This window comes from Hippopotamus amphibius, chromosome 2 (assembly GCF_030028045.1).
Source record: "Hippopotamus amphibius kiboko isolate mHipAmp2 chromosome 2, mHipAmp2.hap2, whole genome shotgun sequence".
In the NCBI taxonomy this organism is placed as follows: Eukaryota; Metazoa; Chordata; class Mammalia; order Artiodactyla; family Hippopotamidae; genus Hippopotamus; species Hippopotamus amphibius.
In genome coordinates this window covers 18,722,500-18,743,216 of record NC_080187.1, presented here as the reverse complement: position 1 = coordinate 18,743,216, position 20,717 = coordinate 18,722,500, and the positions used below count along the sequence as shown (strand labels likewise).

Below are 20,717 nucleotides of genomic sequence, written 5' to 3'. Positions count from 1 at the left end.
AAACAAATTTGTAGTGTTTATAAGTCACCTAATCTATAGTGTTCCTTTATACCATAATTGACTAAGACAGGCAAGTACTCTATTCCTTGTCTTTTCATCCTCCATTTTTTTTAAAGATGTTTTTTCTTCTCTGAATATACTATAATTGGAAGAGTCATCAACAGTGGGATTTTATTCATCTAAATTCCACCTTCGTACTTACAGAAATGTAAATCCAATAATAGTAAAACTTCTTAAAAGAGCACCTCTGAGCTCAGCCTGTTGGAGGCTGAGCAGATCGTTAGGCACCCAGGTCTTTTGGAAGAATCTCCTTCAGCTTTGTTTCCCCGTGTGGATTATTAGCGTCCTGAGCGGGGAGAAGAGACCCAGCATGTAGGTTTTCGGGAAGGGGACTACGGATCTCATCAGCACTCATCAAAACCGAGAGGTATGCTTATTTTCAACTGCATTTGTTTTACTGGTATTCAGTAAGTATTTTCCCCTCTGAATTCCCATCGTGCCTTTCATTCTAACAGGTGTCATCTCCGCCTTATAAAGCACCTGACCTGCATCCCATTTCCTCCAGCAAGCTAGCATCTCTGAGCTGCTGCCAGCAAGTGAAGGACTTACAAAGCCTCTTTGTACTCATTACCCTTCCCGGCGGTAACATGACGGAAGCAGACAATTGCCATTTAAAAGGAGATTTAACGGTGGAAGTTTTCCCTCATTACCTCAGGATCCAAACTGCCATCACTTCTGGAAAATGACAGAGGTCACCCTCTTCGAAGCCTTTTCTGGTCCAGCCTCCATTCTGGTGCTGGTTTTCCTTAAAGAGCAAGTTGACTCCTCTGCTCATGCTCTGCAGTAGCTCTCAGTTACTTCAAATAGCATCCACCTTTGTGTCCATGGCTTCCAACGCTCTGCCTAGCTCCTAGCTTTACCTCTTGCTTCTTCCTACTTTGATCTCTATACTCAGTGAAAGTGCTTCCAGCCTTTGAATGACCTATGTTTTCCCTGTCTCTGGGCTTTCGTTCATGGTGTCCCACCTGCCTGGAGCAAATCCCATCCTCCCCCCACCCCCCATCTTTTGGGCGTAGGAACCACTTTTTCAAGAAAGCATTTCAGAACCCCTCCAGTTTGCCTCATGACCCAGCAATGAGTTCAAACAACCTCCATTCTTCCCCTACCACAGCTTGAAATAACTGGTTGCTTCTCTATAATTTCCATTGGACGGCACATTCCCTGAGGACAGGGAGCGTCTCTGTCTTTAGTCTGCATGCCCAGTGCCTGGTATATAGTAGAGAATCAATAAGTATCTTTTGAGTGAATAAACGGAGGTTCCCCATTGGTAAGAAATACCACCCAAGCACAAAGAGAGACAATAGGAATTTTTAATGCGTGGAAAGTCCTGCAGGGACTCTGGGCAGACCCACAGGTAGCAGGAAGAGGCAGGGGTCCTGCAAACTCAAACATGTCTGGGAAAAAAAAAAATGTCCTAAAGACCCAAGCTTCCTCACTGCAACAATCCTCGGGGCCTCCTTCCTGATGCTGAAGAGATCCAGCTGTCTCTCCGTAGGTGTCCTCCTGGGGTCCATGGCAGGAAGGAAGGTGAGTGTGGCAGGAGGAAGAAAGAAGAGGAAAGGCCGCTTGGTCTCCACCTGAAAGCTCCTGCCTGGGGGTTGACCGCCATCCGTAAGAAAAAGTTTAAAAAGGAGAGACTTTGATAGAGTCAAATAATATCTTAGAAAAAATAAAAGACAGGGAGAAATGAATAATTCCAGTGGTTGCAAAGTTCTCTGTCGGCTATCCACAAGAGAAAGAGTTTGCTTTGGCCTTGCTGGCAAGCCTCATCTGCCAGGCCCATCCTCAGCTGTCCCCCAGCCCGCCCAGGCCCCAGGATCCACAAGAGCACTGCTCCCCCTCCCACGGAGAGTCTCTGTGCTCACGGAGGGCGGCACCCTCCCTCACCGGCCCTTGGACTCCCCATACGTGTTTCGGGCCATGGACACCATCTTCTCCTCGCATGTGATTTTGGTGTCCTTGAGGATGCTGTACCACACCATACCCGCAGGCCGGACCTCCTCGCTGCGGCAGAAAAGGTAGGGCACCGTGTCCACGCGGCTCTGGATGTAGGCGCTTCGCAGGAGGCTGGAACAGTGGCTGCTCACCCTCTCTAGCCGCCGCAGGATCAGGTGGGCCTTCCTGGAAGACAGGAGGAGGCAGTGATGAAGGAAGAAGCCGAGATCAAGGATCAGGCCTTTGAGGGGGTGAGTAGAGGTCAGCAGACAGATGAAGACTTCTTGTCCCAACAATTCCCTAGCCTAGCCATGCCTCACCTGAATGTGGTATTTTGAACACCTGTTCAAAAATCACCTTGGAACTTGTCCTCTTCAACTGTGCAATGTGTAAAAAGTAGAAGAGAGGTATAACCTTTGACCTAACATTTTCACTTCTAAGATGTAAGCGTTATAAGGTAAGCAGCCTGAGGACTCTGACCAAGTAGAAATTATTATAAAAATGATAAATGACAACAAGAACAACAACTACAAGGTATTAATGTCATGTGCCAGATGCTGGGTAAGTACTTTACATACATTTAAAAATTTGTATTTAGGGATTTCCTTGATGGTGCAGTGGTTAAGAATCTGCCTGCCAATGCAGGGGACACGGGTTCGATCCCTGATCCAGGAAGATCCCACATGCTGTGGAGCAACTAAGCTTGTGTGCCACAACTACTGAGCCTGCATGCCACAACTACTGAAGCCCACATGCTGGAGCCTGTGTTCTGCAACAAGAGGCCACCGCACTGAGACGCCCATGAACCACAAGGAAGAGCAACGCCGCCTGCCACATCTAGAGAAAGCCCACACGCAGCAACGAAGACCCAACGCAGCCAAAAAAAAATTTGTATTTCATTTTCACAGCAGCCCTGAAAATACTCTTATTTCCACACATATTCAATGGGTATGGAGCCCAGGTTTCAGATAGGTGACGCTACTTGGCCAAGGTCAAACATTAAGTTGACCACTGGAGTTGGGCATTGGGATCTAGGCCTGAACACCAAGTCGCTCTCTGTCTGCTTTCTTACTTTCCTAATGCTCTCATACTCTTTTCTCACAGTCAGAATAAAATCATGTCTTCTGTGCTTCTATGTCACGAAAGACTTTATATCTATATCCTCAAATCAAAACTTCTCTATTTCATTTTTCTTATCTTTAGAGAGAGTGATGGTAGCCTTAACTTTATAAACTGGTTGTGAGATTAACTAAAAGAAATGCCCAAAGGCTGGCCCTGAGTCAGCTCCCAATAAATGATAGCTTCCATTATACAGAATTGCTGTGATGACGTCTCAGGATCAAGGTCATACCAGACACCAGTCTCGGCAAGAATCAGCCTGGACTGTGGATCATCGTGAGGAGCTTATCTAGAGCTCTTTACGCAGCAGCAGACAGAGGAAGCTAGAGGAAATCTGATGGCTGCGTAGAAAATTAAAACCAGCATCTTTGAGATCACCTAGTCCAAGATTTCTCGACAGGGGCGCTACTGACACGTGGGCTGGATAATTCTCTTCTGTCCTGCACGAGAGTTAGCAGCACCCCAGGCCTCTGCCTGCAAGACACTGATCGCACCCGCGGCCCCAGCCATGGCAATAAAGTTGTCCCCTGACGTTGCCAAACGTCCTCTGGGGAACCAAAATCACCCCACTTGAGAATCAACGGCTTAGGCTGACCTAACCTCATTAAAGATGTGGAAACCAGGGCTTAAAGAGGGCAAGGAAAGTCCTTTTCCTGGGTTATACCAAAAGTCAGCCTTGCTGTCCAGGTGTCCACTTCCATGTGGAATCCACTTTTCTCTACATCTCAGCATCCTCAAGACGCCTGGGGATCTTGAGGGGCTAAATGAGAGGCTCTCTCCTGCTGTCCTCTCCATGCCCCTCTGAGACCCCAGGAGGGAGGGTGTTTTACGACAACAGACCCCACAAATGGGAGACTGTGTTAGGCACCTGCGTGGCGGCTGGAAAAGGGCCGGGCTTATGTGTGTCGGTTTTGTGGGAACGATTTATGAGGTGCCTTTCAAAAAGTCCTCTTTGTATAGTTCACCACTTGGGTGGAATATTTCCTGAGGTGCCAAGAATTCATAGCTGCATAATCACACTGGAGTTGCCGCTCGCCCCGCAGGCCTCTCTCACCTCTGGCAGGCGCCTCCCCAGGGGGATCCCAAGGAGCTTGCTCTCAGCCCTCCTTGTTCCAGTTCTTGCTCTGGTCCTTAGCACCTCTGTGTCCTTGGGAACTTTACTTAATGTCTCCAAACCTGTTTTTTCGCTTGACAGATGGGGTGGTTGAGAAGTGAAAGGAGACAATGCCATTGGTTGCTCCTTTACTGAGCATTTATTGTACGGCAGAGCACCCGATTCACTAGGAAAGACAGACAGATGAAAAACTGCAACACCCATGGCAAGAACAATGATAAAAGAAGCTGTGGGAAACAGAGGATGGTACTTAGGTAGGATTAGGAAATCCAAGAAGACTTCCTGTAGAAGGGTAACTTGTGCCTCATTAATGAGTAAGGTTTAGGCAAAGAAGAGGGCAAAGGCGTAACAGGAAGCCTAGGTCAAGGCACAGAGAGAAGGGATTTTGTGGTGGAAGACAGTGCGAAAGGGGCTCACAGTGGGAAACTGGAGAAGTGGCCACTGGAGCTTAGAAGCTGGGGGCACTGGTTGTATAGAGTCATGGTGCACCACACAGGCTCTAGAGCCTGACTTCTCAGGTTTGAATCCTGCCTCAGACACTTACTAGCTCTGTGATATTGAGGAAATTGTTCAACCAGCTGTGCTTCAGTTTCCTTATCCATAAAATGGGAATAATAACTGTATCTACCACAAAGTTTATTTCAAAAATCCAAAAAAACATTAATGAGTCTACAATAAGCCCTCAATAGGGGTAAGTGGGAAGTTAGTAAAGATTTTCAAGCAACAAAGTAACAGGTTCAGAGACAAACTGTTTAAAAACATTTCTGGCTGCACTGAAGAGAATTGAACTGGGGGAGGGCAAGATCGGTAACAAGAAACCAGGTATAGACACATCCAGGTGTCAAATGTTTGCTATCATTGTACTGTGGGGTGCTGGCTTGCTTCTCCTCTTGCTTTTAAAAAGCTACTTATTCTGCTTCCTTATTTACAAAAAGGGAATAATATGTGCCCACCTCATAGAGTTGAAGTGAGGATTAAATAAGTTAACACGTGTAAAACTCTCTTAGAAAAGTATCTGGTGCACACTAAGTCCCTGATACATGTCAGAAAGTACATTTCCACCACCACCACCACCATCAGGATTTGTGTACTGGTTTAAGCTTTGAGCACTTATATAAGTCAGTGGCAAGAGACAGACAGACAGAAATAGTAAGAGCCTCTAATTTAGGGGCAGAGTTCTGGGATGCAAAATATGCTCGGTGCTATGGGAATATATAAAGTGGACACTCAATCATTAGTTTGGGGGCTCAGAGAAATCTTACCAGGGGACGTAACATCTGAGCTAGGTCTTCAGTGATGAACTCAATTTTTCAGGTAGATGGGAAGGCAGAGGAAATAGCTCATCTTAAGTTGGACTAAAGAGAGCATAAACCATCAGTTTTTTGAAATGGTTAGTGCAAAGAATGGGTGGGGGACAAGTCAGTTTGGTAAAGACCAGACCATCCAGAGCATCCTTTGAGCCATGGTACAGTATTCTATTTGGGGGGTGATGGAGAGCCATCGTCTGATCTAGATAGCCCCCAAAATAAGTCACAAATTCAAAATGAGGTTGGGAAGGACAAGTCCTCCAACATGACCAAATGCTTTGTCTCCAAGGGCCCGGCCATTCCCGAAGAGAGAATCTTGGAACTCAACTGGACCAAGCCTTTGCATGAATGGGGAAATTAAGGTTTGAAATGAAAAAATAATTTGCCTAAAGGAACACCTAAAGTCAGTAACAAAGGGAAAGCTAGGGCCAAGGCTCCTGGGTGTGTAGAGCTGAGATGATACATTTGGTTCTGGAGTCCCAGATTCAAATCCAAGTTCTACAACTTCGCTGTGTGGATCATGAGCAGGCTCCTCAAGGCTACTAACTCTTAGTTACTGCATCAGTAAAATGGGAATAATAGCAGTGTTTTGGGAAGATGAGATCACCTGGGTAATTTGCTTAGTCTTCAGCAAATGTCAGCCAAGATTCAAAGTAGGATTTTACAGTAGAACGGACACAGGCTCCAGAGCCTATCAGGACAAGCCACATCTTCTCTACGAACCTCAGTTTTCTCATTTGCAAAATGGGGACAGAGATGCTTATTTTGTAGGGCTGTTGCTAGACTGGAATGAAATTACTGCCATAGGCATCCAGCACAGGAATTTGCACATAGTTCACACTAAACCAATGTCGGTTTGCCTGTCCTCTGCTCTTTCTCCATTGTACACTATGCCTCGGCACCGTGGTTTGCAATGGGTTAGCAAAGGCAGGAGAACTGAGAAGGGGAAGCCATGAAGAGAAGGGTTGGAGGTGCTCAGAGGCCAGAGAGGAGGTGGGGGGGGGGGGTGAGAGACCAAAGGTGAGGGTGCTGGGTGATAAATTGTAGGCAATGGAGATTCATAAATCAAAGGCAAGGCATGCCCCAAGCTTTGCCTGGAGGGGGAAATCGCAGGTCAGAGTGACCACTTTTTTCAAATACCGGAAATGAAATCTTCCTCCTTGGAGACAGGACCCAGGCCCGGCGGGATAGGAAGTCAGAGGTGAAGGAGGGACACCACAGAGTAATTTATCCTTGTCCCAGCAGGCGCGACTGCAACAGGGATGGCTTGTGAAGGAGTCGGCAGCTGGCACGGATGCCGCTTCTCTGGGAATTGCAAAACCTTTGAGTAACCATTCTCTTCCCAGCACCACTACCCTATCTGCTGTTGACACGGTTATTGGACAGGGGCCTAATTCTAAGGGGGCCTTGGAATGGAGAAAAAGAGGACAGACAGTAAGGAAACACTCCAGTTGGCCTCTCTCCTTCCTCTCTGCCTCCTTGAGCTGAGCTTAAATGTCTCTGCGTTAGCTGACCTCGAACTTAATGAGAGTCAAGGGCATGGCATGGTTGCAAAAAAAATTGGAACACAACCTCTGGAAGTAGGGAGGGCAGATTAAGGGAAGTAATGGCTTCCATTCACACTGCCCTTGTCAGGCCACATCTGAAGAACCTCACTCCCTTCTTATAAGAGGGACATGTGCAAACTGCAGCCAGATCGCCATGCTGAAGTCTGTCTCAAAAGCAAGCCTTCAGTGGAAGTGCTGAAAGCAAGAATCAAGTGTGTCACCGAAGGGGGGATTTAGGAAAATGGTTATGTTGTTCTAGTAACTGAAAACAAGAGGGGAAAACCCTGAGGGTCAAGGATGGTAATAACTACAGGTAACTGAGAACCTACTATGTGCCAGAAACCTATGCAACATCATCTTAAGTGTAATCCTCACTGCAGTTCTATAGTGCATACTTTAGTCCCAGTCTTCAGGTGGTAAAAGTCAGCCTCACGCTGGTCATATGATGTGACTAGGGTTAACAGAGTAAGAACAGCATCTCAGATCTCTTCTGCAAAGCACCTAAATGTTAACGATAAACAACCCGAAAACTAACAGAAGGCAAATTTTTTCTCAATGCAAAAACAAACAAATAAACAAACCAACAAATCCCATTGAAACTAAAGTCTTCTAAATGTAGATGGGGTCCTCCTCTATCTCTAGTGGTTTCCCCTTCACTGCAGTTGATCGAATCAAGCATGTCTTAGGAAAGAGTCTGTCTTAGTCTGTTTGGGCTGCTATAACAAAATACCATAGACTAGGGAGCTTACCAACAACAAAAATATCTTTCTCATATCCCGGAGCCTGGGAAGTCTGGGATCTTGGCACTGGCAGATTTGGTGTGGTGGTTGGTAGACTACTTCCTGGTTCATAGATGGCACTTTTTCACTGTGTTCTCAAATGGCAGAAGGGACAAAGGACCTCTTTGAGACCTCTTTTGTGAAAGCACTAATCCCATTCATTAGGGTGCCACCCCTATGACCTAATCAATTCCTCCTCCTAATTACATCACCTTGGGCATTAGGTTTGCAATACGGTATATGAATTTTGTGACAGCGTGAACATTCGGACCAAAGCAGAATCTAACGGTAGTGGGAGTTGGAGCAGATTTTTGTTGCTCTTCTTTGTTTGTTTTTAATCTAAGAGGAATTAGGGGCTTAATTCACAGAGAAACACCATCTGATGAGCAGTTCACAAGAGAACCTGCTGTGACAACTGTCATAGCATTGGGTTCCTGAGATGAGAGGACCACATTCATTGAGATTCTAGTCACGCTTCAAAGTCATGCTAAAATGTCATCTTCGGGAAGTCTTCCAGATCTTTCCAGCTATCTTAAGTCACATGTTCCTCTTTATTGCTGAAGCAGCATTTCATTTCTCTGTTGAGATTCATATTATATTATCTGTTAGTTGTGTACATATCTTGGCATGCAATGTGTTATAATGGATAGGACACTAGTTTGACATCAGAAGACAATACTTTGAATTTGAGCTCTGACACTTATTAACTGTGTAACTTTGAACAATTTACTTAACTCCACTGATTCTCTGTTGCTTCATCTTCAAAACTAATTGTTCAGGAGATGAAATGAGATAAAAATGACTGGGCCTATCATAAATGTTCAACTAATATTTCCCACCTGCTTCTTGGACAGTGTAGAGTTCCTCTGGTATCCAGCTCCTGATTGTGCAAGAAGAAGGGATTAATAATTGTCAGTCCTTACTTTCAAAACATAGCAATTCTCTAGCAGAGGTTGATAAAGGGAATGAAATGACACAGGAGCATCATGTGGACCTAAGGAAGTAATTGGGCGAGTGGGCAAAATGTTTACACAGATTTGTTTATAATAGAAAAGAAGTTGGAAGAAATCTAGTTGGTCTTTAACAGAGGACTAAATTAATGTGTGATGCATTCATATAATTACATGGCTAAAGGAGGGACTTCCCTGGTGGTGCAGTGGTTAAACATCTGCCTGCTAATGCAGGGGACACAGGTTCGATCTCTGGTCTATGAAGATCCCACATGCCGTGGAGCAACTAAGCCCATGCACCATAACTACTGAGCCTGTGCTCTAGAGCCTACACGCCACAACTACAAAAGCCCACTCACTCTAGGGCCTGCGTGCCACAACTACTGAGCCTGCCTGCTGCAACTACTGAAGCCCACGTGCCTAGAGCCCGTGCACTGCAACGAAGAGTAGCCCCCAGTTGCCGCAGCTAGAGAAAGCCCACACATAGTAAAGGAGACCCAAAGCAGCCAAAAAAAAGCAAAACAAAACAAAAGGCTAAAGGACCCTTCAAAAAGACAACATATTTGCAAATGCATCCACAGGAAAAGACTTGTACGCGTGCTATGAAGCGTAAATAGTCAGAAACCAGAACACAGTGTATGTATTTGTTAAGCACAGCAGAGTTGATGGAAGTGGAACTGTGGTCTATAGATGTCGACATATCCTTAAGTCTGTACCAGTTTCCCTACTTACAGCGTATCCATGTCACATCCATATCGATATCTAGAGAAGTATGTGCACACTCAACAATTTTATCTCTGGGTGGGGATTAGGGGTTCGGAGGCGCAACACTTTTGCTTGCCGTTTTATATATATCTGCCTCATTTACATGTTACAGAATGAACGAGAATTACTTGTAGGACAACATACAATAAAGGCATTTCCATTTTGAAAACATGCATACACACACATATTTTAAAGCTGGTGTGATGAATGTGTGCAATGAAGCCGTGGTTTTATGGCTTCCCAGTGGTTCACTGGGGTTACTTTCAGAACAAATCCACATCAAGTGTAACCTCAGACCACCCCCACTAAACAGAAAACCAGAAACTCAGGTACTGCCATGTAAATACATCTCCTCAACACCAGGTTTGAAATACGATTTGTAAGGTGACTAGTGAAAATATTTACATTTGGCTTTGTTTCCTCCTTGTTCTCTCATAAGAAACCATGAGACCTTCTGAGAATTCATTCCTAAACTGAAGATAAGAATGATTGAGTCTCAACGAACCCACAAGTATTTCAGTTTGGAAAGGATGGGAACTTCAAGATAATTATGTACGTTGCTATCTTATCAATGGGGAAAATGTGCCGTTGGACATTTGTTCAAAGTCATAGTGTGTCTTGTTTGTACTTATCCATTCTAAGACATCACCAATTTTAAGAGATGCTATTGATTTAATTACAACCTTTCACGAAAGGAAGAATACAACACTTAATGTGCACATCAACTTTGCACAATCCATTCTGATTTTCCAAATGTCAAAATATGCAGAAAAAATTAACAGTGCATCTGAGATGATAGGAATATGGCTCTAGAAGCCTAAGTTTTCTCTTGTTCCCAATGTCCTATAAATTCCAAGAGAGTGAATCCAAGATATCTAAGGAAAGAGCTAACATAAGTGGACTGAAGAAAATATCTACACTGACATCCCAGGGTTTAATATTTTCACTAAGAACAAAAAGCAATGACAGTTCATAGCATGTGCTAATCCTTTTTTGGATAGGAAAAGCTTCTTATCTGGCTACGCTGAGAAAGATCCCAGAGTGAATCAAGCCTGGGATGATTTCTGTGATCTATTAGCAATGTCTGCCATGGAAGCAAGGGGGGCTGCCACCAGAAACACACCGTTTCTAATCTAGACAGATCAATTCCACTGAAACAAAATCTCTTCAAGTGCTTGCTCTCTTCTCCCTACTCTATTATTTTAATCAGACATAACAGAGGACTGAGAAGCTCAAGAGTGGTCAAGGATATTCTGACTGGAGCTAATTCTGGTCCCTGGCCACCTATAAGTTCAGTTTTTCAAGTCTCCTAATAGGAACCTTATGGCTGGGACAGCTGGGTGTCAGCGGGTCTTCTCTGAGCAGCTGTTTGCAGTAACCTGTGGTTGCCACGGGAACCAGGCTCTGGAGGACATTGGCCTGATAGATTTATTAGGTAGCAGTAAGAGTCACTCTTTTGTCACTACATTTTATGGGGGTACATGACCACAGATCCACAGAGGAATAGAGAACATTTTGGGGTTTGGTGATTATAGGGCAACAAAATCCTAACAGAGCTCATTCCATGATATCAGCCCTCAGGGTGATCCTGGGAAAACCTCTTATTATCCTAGCCATCCTGTGTTCCAGTGAAACAAGCCATGCTGGGCTAGAGGTGAAAGGACACTCATGGTGTGCCTATTCTCCAGTCTTTATGACTTCAGGGCTTGCTGGTTCCTTGGCTTCGAAGCTGGAAGGGACTCTGGAGTTCAGCCCTTTTATGTCACAAACGAGGCCCAGAATGGAGATGACATTTGTCCAAGGTTACAGGGCTAGTGGGTGGCAAAGCTAGGACTTGAACCCAAGGCAGGGTCTTGTTCGCTCTCCTTTCCAGTTCGATGTTCTGCATACTTGCTAACCCTTGAGAGGCATGGTACATGTACCCACAATGACCCTCTGTTTAAAACCTTTACCCAGCTTTTGGAAGAAAGAACAACTCCTGAACAGGGCTTGTAAGAGCCATCATGATCTGACCTCTGCTGAACTCTTCAGCCTTGTTTTTTCCCCTTTTCCTTCTCACCTTGAACTCTCTTTCCCAATGAGATTTATCCTTCCTGGCTAGGTATATTCTCTTACCACGCCCTCTCTCACCCTTGCACGGGTTTTTCCTTCTAATGAGAGCACTCCTTCCCTTCCACCTGGAGGACTCCCATTTATCCTTTACTTCTGAGCGTACACTTCACTTTCTTCTCCAGGAATTCTTCCTTGAGCTCCAGGTTTGGATTAGTCACACCAGCAGGTGCATGCAGAACCTTGTCACTCAAAGTGTGCTTTTTAACCAGCAACACTGGCATCATCTAAGAGCTTGCCAGAAATGCAAACTCTCAGGCCCATCCCAGACCACTGAGTTGATCTGAATTTTAACCAGGCCCCTGGGTAATCCTCCTGTACGTTAAAGTTTGCCAAACGCTGCTCTAAAGGACACTGCCCACCCTCTTTATATTGTGCTTCTTGTGACATATTTCACTGCAGCTGCCTGCTGACCAGTCTTTTTCTCACTAGATGCTGAGCCTGGTAAGGGCAGGAACTGGCTTCTTCCCTCATCTGTTTCCAGCCCACAGCACAGGGTCTGGTGCATACAGTAAGCACATTAAATGAATCAATGAAGCCATAAATTAATAAGTGAGGATCTCCTCAATTCTCTTAATATTTGCAAGGACAATGCATTTTTTTTAGAATGTTATTTTTAAACTAGAAAAACCTTAGAGTTTGTGAAATTCAGCTGCTTTTAATTGTGATCTATAGAGCCTTGATAGCTCAGGTAGACCTCAGGGACCCTTGGGACTGGGGCACAGGGTGGGGGGAGTTGGAGACCCAGCAGGGGGGATCCAGGCCACCCACTCTAGCTTCCAACAGAACAATTCTGTAGTCATCTGGTCCACACATTTACTCATCCCATTATCCAATTATTCAATAAGTAATGGTTTAGCACCTACTTACAGGAGTGAATAGGACAGAAAGGATCACTAGGTATACATAAACTGACACTGTAGTGGGGAAAATATCTCAGAGATAACACATAAGTAAACACATAAGCAATACAGGATACTAAAAGTAGAAGACACAACACAGAAAATTAAAACATGAGGGTGTGATAGAGTGAACGGGTAGAAATCTTAGAGGATTCTCTGAGGAGGTGGCATTCTAGCTAAGCCCTGGGGTTTTTGTAAGCTTTATTTAGAAAACTGATTTTTCACTGCTAAAAAAAAAAAAAAAAAAAGTACTACTGTCATTGTATAGATGAAGAGACTGAGGGTTAGAGAGGGCCAAAGCCCAAGGTTGCACAGTGAGTTTATTAGCAGTGCCAGGATGGATTAGGATGCAGCAGCCTTGATTCTTGCTGATGCTAGTGTGGGACATCAGAGAAATCTGATTCCCTCCAGAGACTAGAAAGACCAAAGGAAGCTGGGTGACACAGGTAGGGGTTGGCAGACAGTGGCTGGTGACTAGTTGGCTGGAGGTGAGCAGGTTATCACTATCCATTACTGGGTCGCTTGTTCTGCCTCTTTGGGCAACCAGAAAGCCTCTCCAGAAGATTTATGTTCTGGAAGGACCCCAGAAGATGATAAAGACAAAGTCAGGAGCGAAGCTCTGGTTTAGCTTCCACCCAAAATCCCTTAACCCTGTGGGAAAGCCCAATAAAGTAGAATGCCTTTCCCTGCCCCTGGGCAAGATGGCAGCTGAGATGACTCATGCAGCAGCTTTCATCTAGGGCTCTGTGCTTCTGTCTGTCTGCTCTCTTTTAGCTTTTATCTAAAGAACCTTTCTTTCATGTGAAAGGGAGAAAGTTACAATCCAGGACCCAACAGAACAGATAAGTTCCGCCCCAGGGAAAGATCCCTTTTATCCCTCAACCAAGTCTTGAATTCTTGGAGGGTTGCTGCAAGTGTTGTAAGGGCTCAGGGTGAAAGCTTGGAGCAGTACCAGACTCCATAGCAAACTCTGGGCAGCTCATTTAACACCGTGGGGCCTCCAATTCCTTTTCATTCATAAAATGAGGAGGATACCCTGCTTTGCCCAGTTTATAGGGTAATTTTAAAGCTATTTAAAGCATAACACCCTGCCCACTAAGTATTTCAGGAAGTCATGCAATTCTCTCCAGTGCCACTGATACTAGCCTGGCCCAGAGCACTGCACTATCTCTCCTGGATTAGTATCACAACAGCCTCTGAGGCCTCACTGCCTCCCTCTTGGTCATGGCTCCTCTAGGCCAGGCTTCCAACAGCAGTCAGAGGGCTCTTTCTCCCTTGAAGATCTGATAACATCTCCCCCCTGTGAAAAACACTTGAAAAGCTTCCCGTTACCCTAGAGAGATAACCCAAACTCTTTAACCCTACTTAAGGGGCATTCGGAACTGGCCCCTGCTGACCTCCCCTTCTTATCTCTTCTCACGCCTGCTGTCACACACTTTGCTGCAACTCTACAGAAATTCTTTCAGTTCCTCCACACACAGTGTTTACCAAAGTGTGGAAGGAGTTCCCCTGGGGCAGGAGGAAGGATTTTAGGTGGTACTCAGGATCACACATCCAGTATTAAACAACAATGAAGCACACAGGGGAAAAGCATTTAGATTCCCTTTTTCACTCTCTTCCCCTCCTCCAGATTACTTTAAGAAAGAGAGATTTAGTTCCGGACTGTGTCTTAAGTACTTCTCTAACACTTGTTAATCTCCCTTTTTAAAGGGCAAGCCTCAGGCTCTGCTAGGCTTGAACTACATTGTTTTCCGGTTTTGTTTTTCTTCCACTGTCCTGAATGCTTAAGTTTAATTTTTATTAAGAGTAGACGGTGCTAGTTTTCCCTTTACAAATTGATATAGTGTTTTCTTTTCAAATATATTTTCAATAAGTGGACCTAAGGAAGAAATATAAAATAAATAAAGTGCATATGGTACGGCGAGATGCAAAAATCATACAGGTGGCAGGCAGGTGATCAACATTTAAGAGGAAAACCCTGGTCTATGTAGTAGTCTCTCCTCTGAACATTTCACAGGCTACTCCTTGGCCCCAAAGCCTCCAATCCTCCTCTCCTTCCACTGGCCTGACCCCAACTCACCCTTTAGGCCTCAGAGTCTCAGCCCTTGGGAGGGTTAGGGTTAGGCTTCACTGGGTTACCTAGACCCAGTGTCTGTGCCTCGCCTCCCCAACGGGCCCCTTATTATTCCTATTCTTTGCAACTGCTTGTTTAACTACCTGCAACAGTAAGCTATGAGTAGGTAGGAACGGCTTCTACCTTTCTTTAACACTGCGTGATCAACGGCTGACCTAAAAGAGGGGCTACTAAGTTTGTGTTGAATAAATGAATGGACGTCATTGTTGGGTGCAAGGCATGAAATGCAGCCACCATTTCAGATACAACTTGGTGAAGCTTTAGAAGATAGTGACTGTGTGTAAGTCGTGGCTGAATCCTCCATGGCACCTATCACAGTGGTGGGCACAGTCACTGCTGGTGACGAAAAATCGCACCTTAACATGTGTTGAATTTATGAGTTTTCAGTCATGGTCACTAATGGACTTTATTCCAGAAAAAACTTGGATTTCTTACGAAAGACTAGGAAAATCCCTAGATTAGGGGCCATGACCCTGCCACCATGCTCTTCTATGGTGTTGGTTAAGACATATCTCCTCAAGAAGGCTATGCTTCCCATCTCTAAAACTGAAAGTGGAAGGTGAGTAGATTGATTGAAAGAGCACTGAGGTCTCTCTCTTGTCTGACATTCCAGGAGTCCAAGAAGCTAAAATTCTAAGGTTCTTTCATTCTCCCTTCCCACTTCCCACCTCAAGCCCTGGCATGACTAGGACGACTGCCACCCTTATTTATTTCATAAAGCCCATTCTCAGCCTATGGAAAAAAGGCTCCAGTAAAGTTGAATGGAAGCAAGAAGAATTTACCACTCCACTCAAGCTCAGACACCCACATACCTGGGCCCCAGCTCATCCTCACTCCTCCAGACAAAGTCGCCGAACTTCTCATAGTGAGAGTTGTAGTGGTGCTGGACTCGAAACAGCATGGAGGCTGAGACTTCCATCAGCGTATTGTAGGCAGTCTGCTGCTCCTTCCCACTTGTGTACCCATTGTACAGATTGTAGATCTTGTCAGCTATCTCTGGGGAGGAAGAAGTGCAGGCACAGATCACTGGACAGTAGGAAAAAGGTGGGACAGAAGCATGCCTTGCAACTAGGAAGGCATATGAATTCAGGAGTTCACTTGTGTGGTCTTTGCCGGCGGACGAACCTTAGTTCCATCCTGAATATATCATATCATTGACCAGTTGTGTTGAGTTTTCCTACCTATCAACTGGAGATAACGATGTACAGTCTGGAGAGGCATTGGGAGGACGAAATTAAAACATGGATGTAAAGCACTCAACACAGGGTCTGGCACAAAGTTAGCGCTTATAATATACTCATTAACATAAGTTTTGTGCCTATGATTTAACAGAAAATTCCAAGCAAGTGCAAAGGCTCAAATAAAGCTCACAGGCTCATCTCAACAGTCTACTTCTATCTCCTCTCTGCAATATTTCTAACACATTTCTGTGATCAGGTCTAACAGCTCTCCATTCAAATATCTTTCAAAGAAATCTAGACTCTTCTGGTTGCCATTCATGGCAATTTCTACTCTTTCAGTCATTCCTACTAACTGATCCAACTAAAATTCATTATGGGCTGCTCGCTTGAATAGGAGGCACATTCTTTCATCTTTAAAGACTTTGAACGACATTTATGTATGTCCCCTCATCACTGTTAATAACAATTGCCTCCAGGAGAGTCTGAGGGACTTGGGTTCAGGATGGGAGGAGCATTTACTTTGTAAGGTTTTCTACTCTGATTTTTGTTGTTCTTATTTTTTTTTTTAACCATGTTCATGAGTCATCTTAAAATTAAAATAATTAAAAAATTACCAGGAAACCATCTCAAATCCCTTCCCTTTTGAGACTCACTATCTCACCTTCTCCTCTTGTCTGGTAGGTAGCACACAAACATTTATCATCAAGCTTATGACTGTGCCATTTGAAGAAATGTCTCTGTTTCCCCCTAGAATGTGAACTCCTGAAAGATAGAGAGCACACCTCTTCTGTATTGCTTATACCAGGGCTCTTAGAAAATATTTGCTCCACTTGAAGTGAACCACCAGGACTCATGAGCTACCATTACATTTCTATAGAAACTGTATCTACACATTGCCTAAGAGCTAAGTATATAGTGGTTCTGGTTTATTGGTTTTTTTCTTTTTTAACAGGTGTTTTGCCTAATGTTTACAACTTCATGGACCAGGAACAACAAAATCATCTTGCATGCTAATTCTGATGGATAGTTCCTGACTGTAGCTCTATGCCAAGGATTCTGAGGCCACCCCTGGGAAGGTGTGCTGTCATCAGCTAATGATGTCCGCTACATCACAGCAGCAAAGTCTTCCAGGTGCCACCGATTTGCCAGCTCTAGCATAGCCTGAAGTGGAAGAAAGGAATCGGTCTCTAAAAGCCTAAGCCAAGGGCCAGAACACAGTCGTGGGGTTCTGGCTCTCCACCAGGCCTTGCCTCTAAGTCAGAACACAGATTCTATAAAAGAGGAGCAAGTCTTTCCACTGGCAAAGATACTGTTGGTCAATCTCAACTTCCTTCAGTGTTTTGATTAACTTAGCTCCACGTTCCTCCTTAGTTCCTTGGCTTTCTTCTCCCTGCACCAATATGTGTGTGAGGTGGGAAAGGAGTAGTGGTTAGTGACAGCTGGGTGCAGAATTTAGATAGGGAAAATATGGGAGTTACCTCGGAAGGGAAGAAACGGGTCACCTACCTTCTGCCTTGTTGTCATCCACCAGCGGACAGGCGGTCCTCAAGGTCACTGTGCTGAGCTCTGAGTGCCTCCCTCGTGTATCTACCGCGTAGAGAGTGAACCTGTAGCACAATGAGAAAACAGAGCACAAGGCTGTGACCTCGGAAACGGCCCTGGAAGTTCCAAGGAGGAGCACAAAATCACAGCACAGGAGTAACAGTTGAAAGAACTCAGGGATGCTTAGGCTGCAGGAGAAATGATTTAGAAAGAAAAAAAGATAATTATTAAACATTTATTGAACACCAACTACCTTGCTGGGCATCCTGCACTTAATCTCTTAATTTACAAGCAGCAAGCCTAGAAGGCAGGGATTATTATTGCCTGCATTTCACCAATGAGAAACTGAGACTTAGTTGTGTATCTTTCTATGGTCTCATAGTTACTGGGGTCAGAGCAGTCAAAGTCCAGGACTTGGGAAGTGAACCCTGATGCTATCTTGTATGGCTTTATATACTTATTTATATATTATGTCATTCATTCATTTAACAAGTACTAGTTGAGCATTAACTATGTGCCAGGAATTATTTTCGGTGCTAAGATTATAAAGATGAACAAGGGAGTCAAGGTGCCTGCTTGCATAAAGCTAAACAAAAAGTAAGCAAAAAATTAGATAATGCTGAATGCGAGTGAGAATACAACAGGATCACACAACAAAGACTAAAGTGAAGGGGGATGTGGCTGCTTCAGACAGGTGTGTCCACAAAGGCCTTCTCGTTGAGAGGTTTGATCTGAGACATGAAAATGAGAAGGAACTAGCTTATGGGAGCAAAAGCATTCCAGGCAGGAAGAGCAGTAAGTGCAAAGGTCCTGAGGAGAGAAGGATCCAGACTGTTGGAGGAAAAGACAGCTGGTGTGGCTGTAACGAAGAGTGGGAAGATGGGGCAGGGTGGGGAGGACCATGTGGGAGTTATTCTAGGTACAAGGCATGTCCTCAATTTTCAGAATTGCCACCTGTAGCTTCATGCTGTACTGGGGGAAGGAGACAGTCTGTGTGGTATTAGAAGAAGAGAACTGCTAAACTGCAGACCTGGTGAATTCAGGTCCAATCCAGGGCACAGAATTCTTTCTAGAGTAGACACTACTGCCTGGCCAAATTTGAGAAGGCTCTCTGACCCTTCCTACCTCCAGATCTCCCAGTTCTGAGGTTTAAACAAAGTTAAAGGAGTGAGTACACTTTCAAGAAGTGGTCATCCTTGGAGGCCAGTGACAATCTGAATAGAAGGGAGAAGGGCTAAGCATCTAAGCATCCTGTCTGTGTCATGCCATCCTCTTTCACCAGCCTGCAAGGGTAGAGCGGTAGTGTGGAGTAGGAAGAGAATTCCCTGGGTCGGGTAGAACAAACTACAGTCCCAGGGTCCTATTTTCTCTTCTCCTTCTCCAACACCTCAACTTACCTCATGTTATAAAATGGGCATAACACTGACTGCCAAGTTGCGGAACGCTGAACCCAGATGGACTGCACATATTAGGTAGTTAATAAATATGAGTTGGTTGTCCAAATTAATTAATATGTACTGAATCCTTAATATGTGTCAAGCATGGACCTATGCAGTTTTATCTGCATTACTGCCGTTAATTCCCCCAGATGATCCTAAAAGATAGCTACCACTACTCTCTTTATTTTATATATGAGGCTCAGAGAGGGAAAGCGGCTTGCCCAGAATCACACAGTAATTACTGGGACTGGTGATTAAGCCTAGGCGTGTCTGACTCCAAAGCCCATGTGTTGAACCACTATCAGCTACCGTCTTCTGGCTAAAGGTCTGTGGATATCACCTCTGTACAAATACAATTCCATTAGGTACACGTGCCAAACTCCAAGTATGTTGAAACAGTGCCATTTGACGTGTTTTTCTAATCTTATGAAAACCTCCTAAATAATCACCCTCATTATCTCCATCTCTCAGAAGAGGAAACTGAAGATCAAAAAATTAGGCAATTTGTCCAAAATCACAGAGTTAGACAATGAAAGAACCAAGACCTGTACCCTAGTTTGTCTCATTCTTAAAACCCATACTCTGAGCTCAGCTGCCAGTCTGCTGCTCCAGCTCCACCACTACAGGCTCAGAGGGTCTGAACTTGGGAATCTCAGAGACCCTATCAGCTTTAATACCTCATGACCTGATAGTCCAGAGGTTGTTTTTATAAAAGGCACTATAAATCAGAACTTCTTGGTATAAGGGGCGCAGTTGGCAGAAGCCAGTATCTTTCTGGAGAAACTACCATTTGTCTTTTTGTGTGTGAAAGTCTCCTTTCTAAGAAACTCTCAGTGTCTCTCTGAAAGAACTGTGAAAGGCATTCATGCCATCCCAAGAATGTGTTTCTAGCTTATTCCTTGACACTGATTCTGAGGTTCATTGTAATTCATAAAGCACCTTAGCATAATCCTGCCTTTTCTAGGAAGCTGGTGTTTTTGGTGCACACAGGAACTCATCAATTGCTCACGCCAGGTCTGTGTTTATGATGCCACAAGCCAGGCTGGCAACAAGTCTCCTAACCATATATGCTCCACATCCTTTGCTGCTATGGGTCACTGCCCCTAGGCCCATGACAGACCCATGGAGACACCTCCTAGCACCGCAGGAGTGTCAGCACTGAGCTATCCCACCAGTCTGTTGCACATGGGACTGGGGTGAGGGGTCAAGCAGGGGACAGGTCACCCAGAGCCCAGAAGCAGAAGGAACCTTGTAGCCCAATCAGTGTCCATTCAAACCTTGGCTCTGAGGTTCACTAGTTGTAAGACCTTGGGCTGGTTGATTATCCTCTCTGGTCCTAAGTTTCCCCAAATACAAAACAAAAGAAACAAGTCCCTCCCTGCAGTCCAAGAGTAAAAAACCTAGCCCACTGCCCAAGTGTAATGGTAGGCACGGCTGCCATCTAAGAAGTGCTCATCAGTGTTGGGTCCTTTACATACGCTACTCCAGTTAATCTTCATAATATATGAGTTGGGTACCATGATTGTTTGCATTTTATCAATAAGCTTGTTGGTTCCAAACAGGTCAAGTAATTGACCTACTATTACATATTAAGTAAGTAGCAATAGGGGACCAGAACTTAGGTCTGTCTGAATCCAAATATTATACTCTTAAGCACGCTGTACTCTACTATCTTGTCAAATCTGATTTCGCCTTTTATCTTTCATCAGCTGGCTTGGAGTGTTGGCAAGGGTAAACAAGTGTGGGTCTAAACCTAATAGATGTGACTTAAGAGACTGAAATATGGGATGTTTTGGCCCCATCTTCAGACGGGAGCCAATCTATCCATCTGCTT

At 44.6% G+C, this 20,717-nt stretch overlaps 1 protein-coding gene across 4 annotated transcripts in view; it reads right to left on the bottom strand.

Annotated features, from left to right (window-relative positions):
• Positions 1-1,845: 1,845 nt before the first annotated feature.
• Positions 1,846-20,717, bottom strand: part of ASTN2 (astrotactin 2) — an 887,719-nt gene continuing 868,847 nt past the window's right edge. For 3 of the 4 annotated variants that reach the window (XM_057724290.1, XM_057724292.1, XM_057724293.1), the window contains 3 exons: positions 17,409-17,509; positions 15,534-15,717; positions 1,944-2,181 (listed from right to left, as the gene is read on the bottom strand). In XM_057724290.1, the coding sequence (XP_057580273.1) occupies positions 1,944-2,181; positions 15,534-15,717; positions 17,409-17,509 (523 nt within the window). Of the gene's footprint in view, positions 2,182-15,533; positions 15,718-17,408; positions 17,510-20,717 lie in introns of all 4 variants that reach the window. The other variant, XM_057724291.1, reaches the window with a different exon arrangement.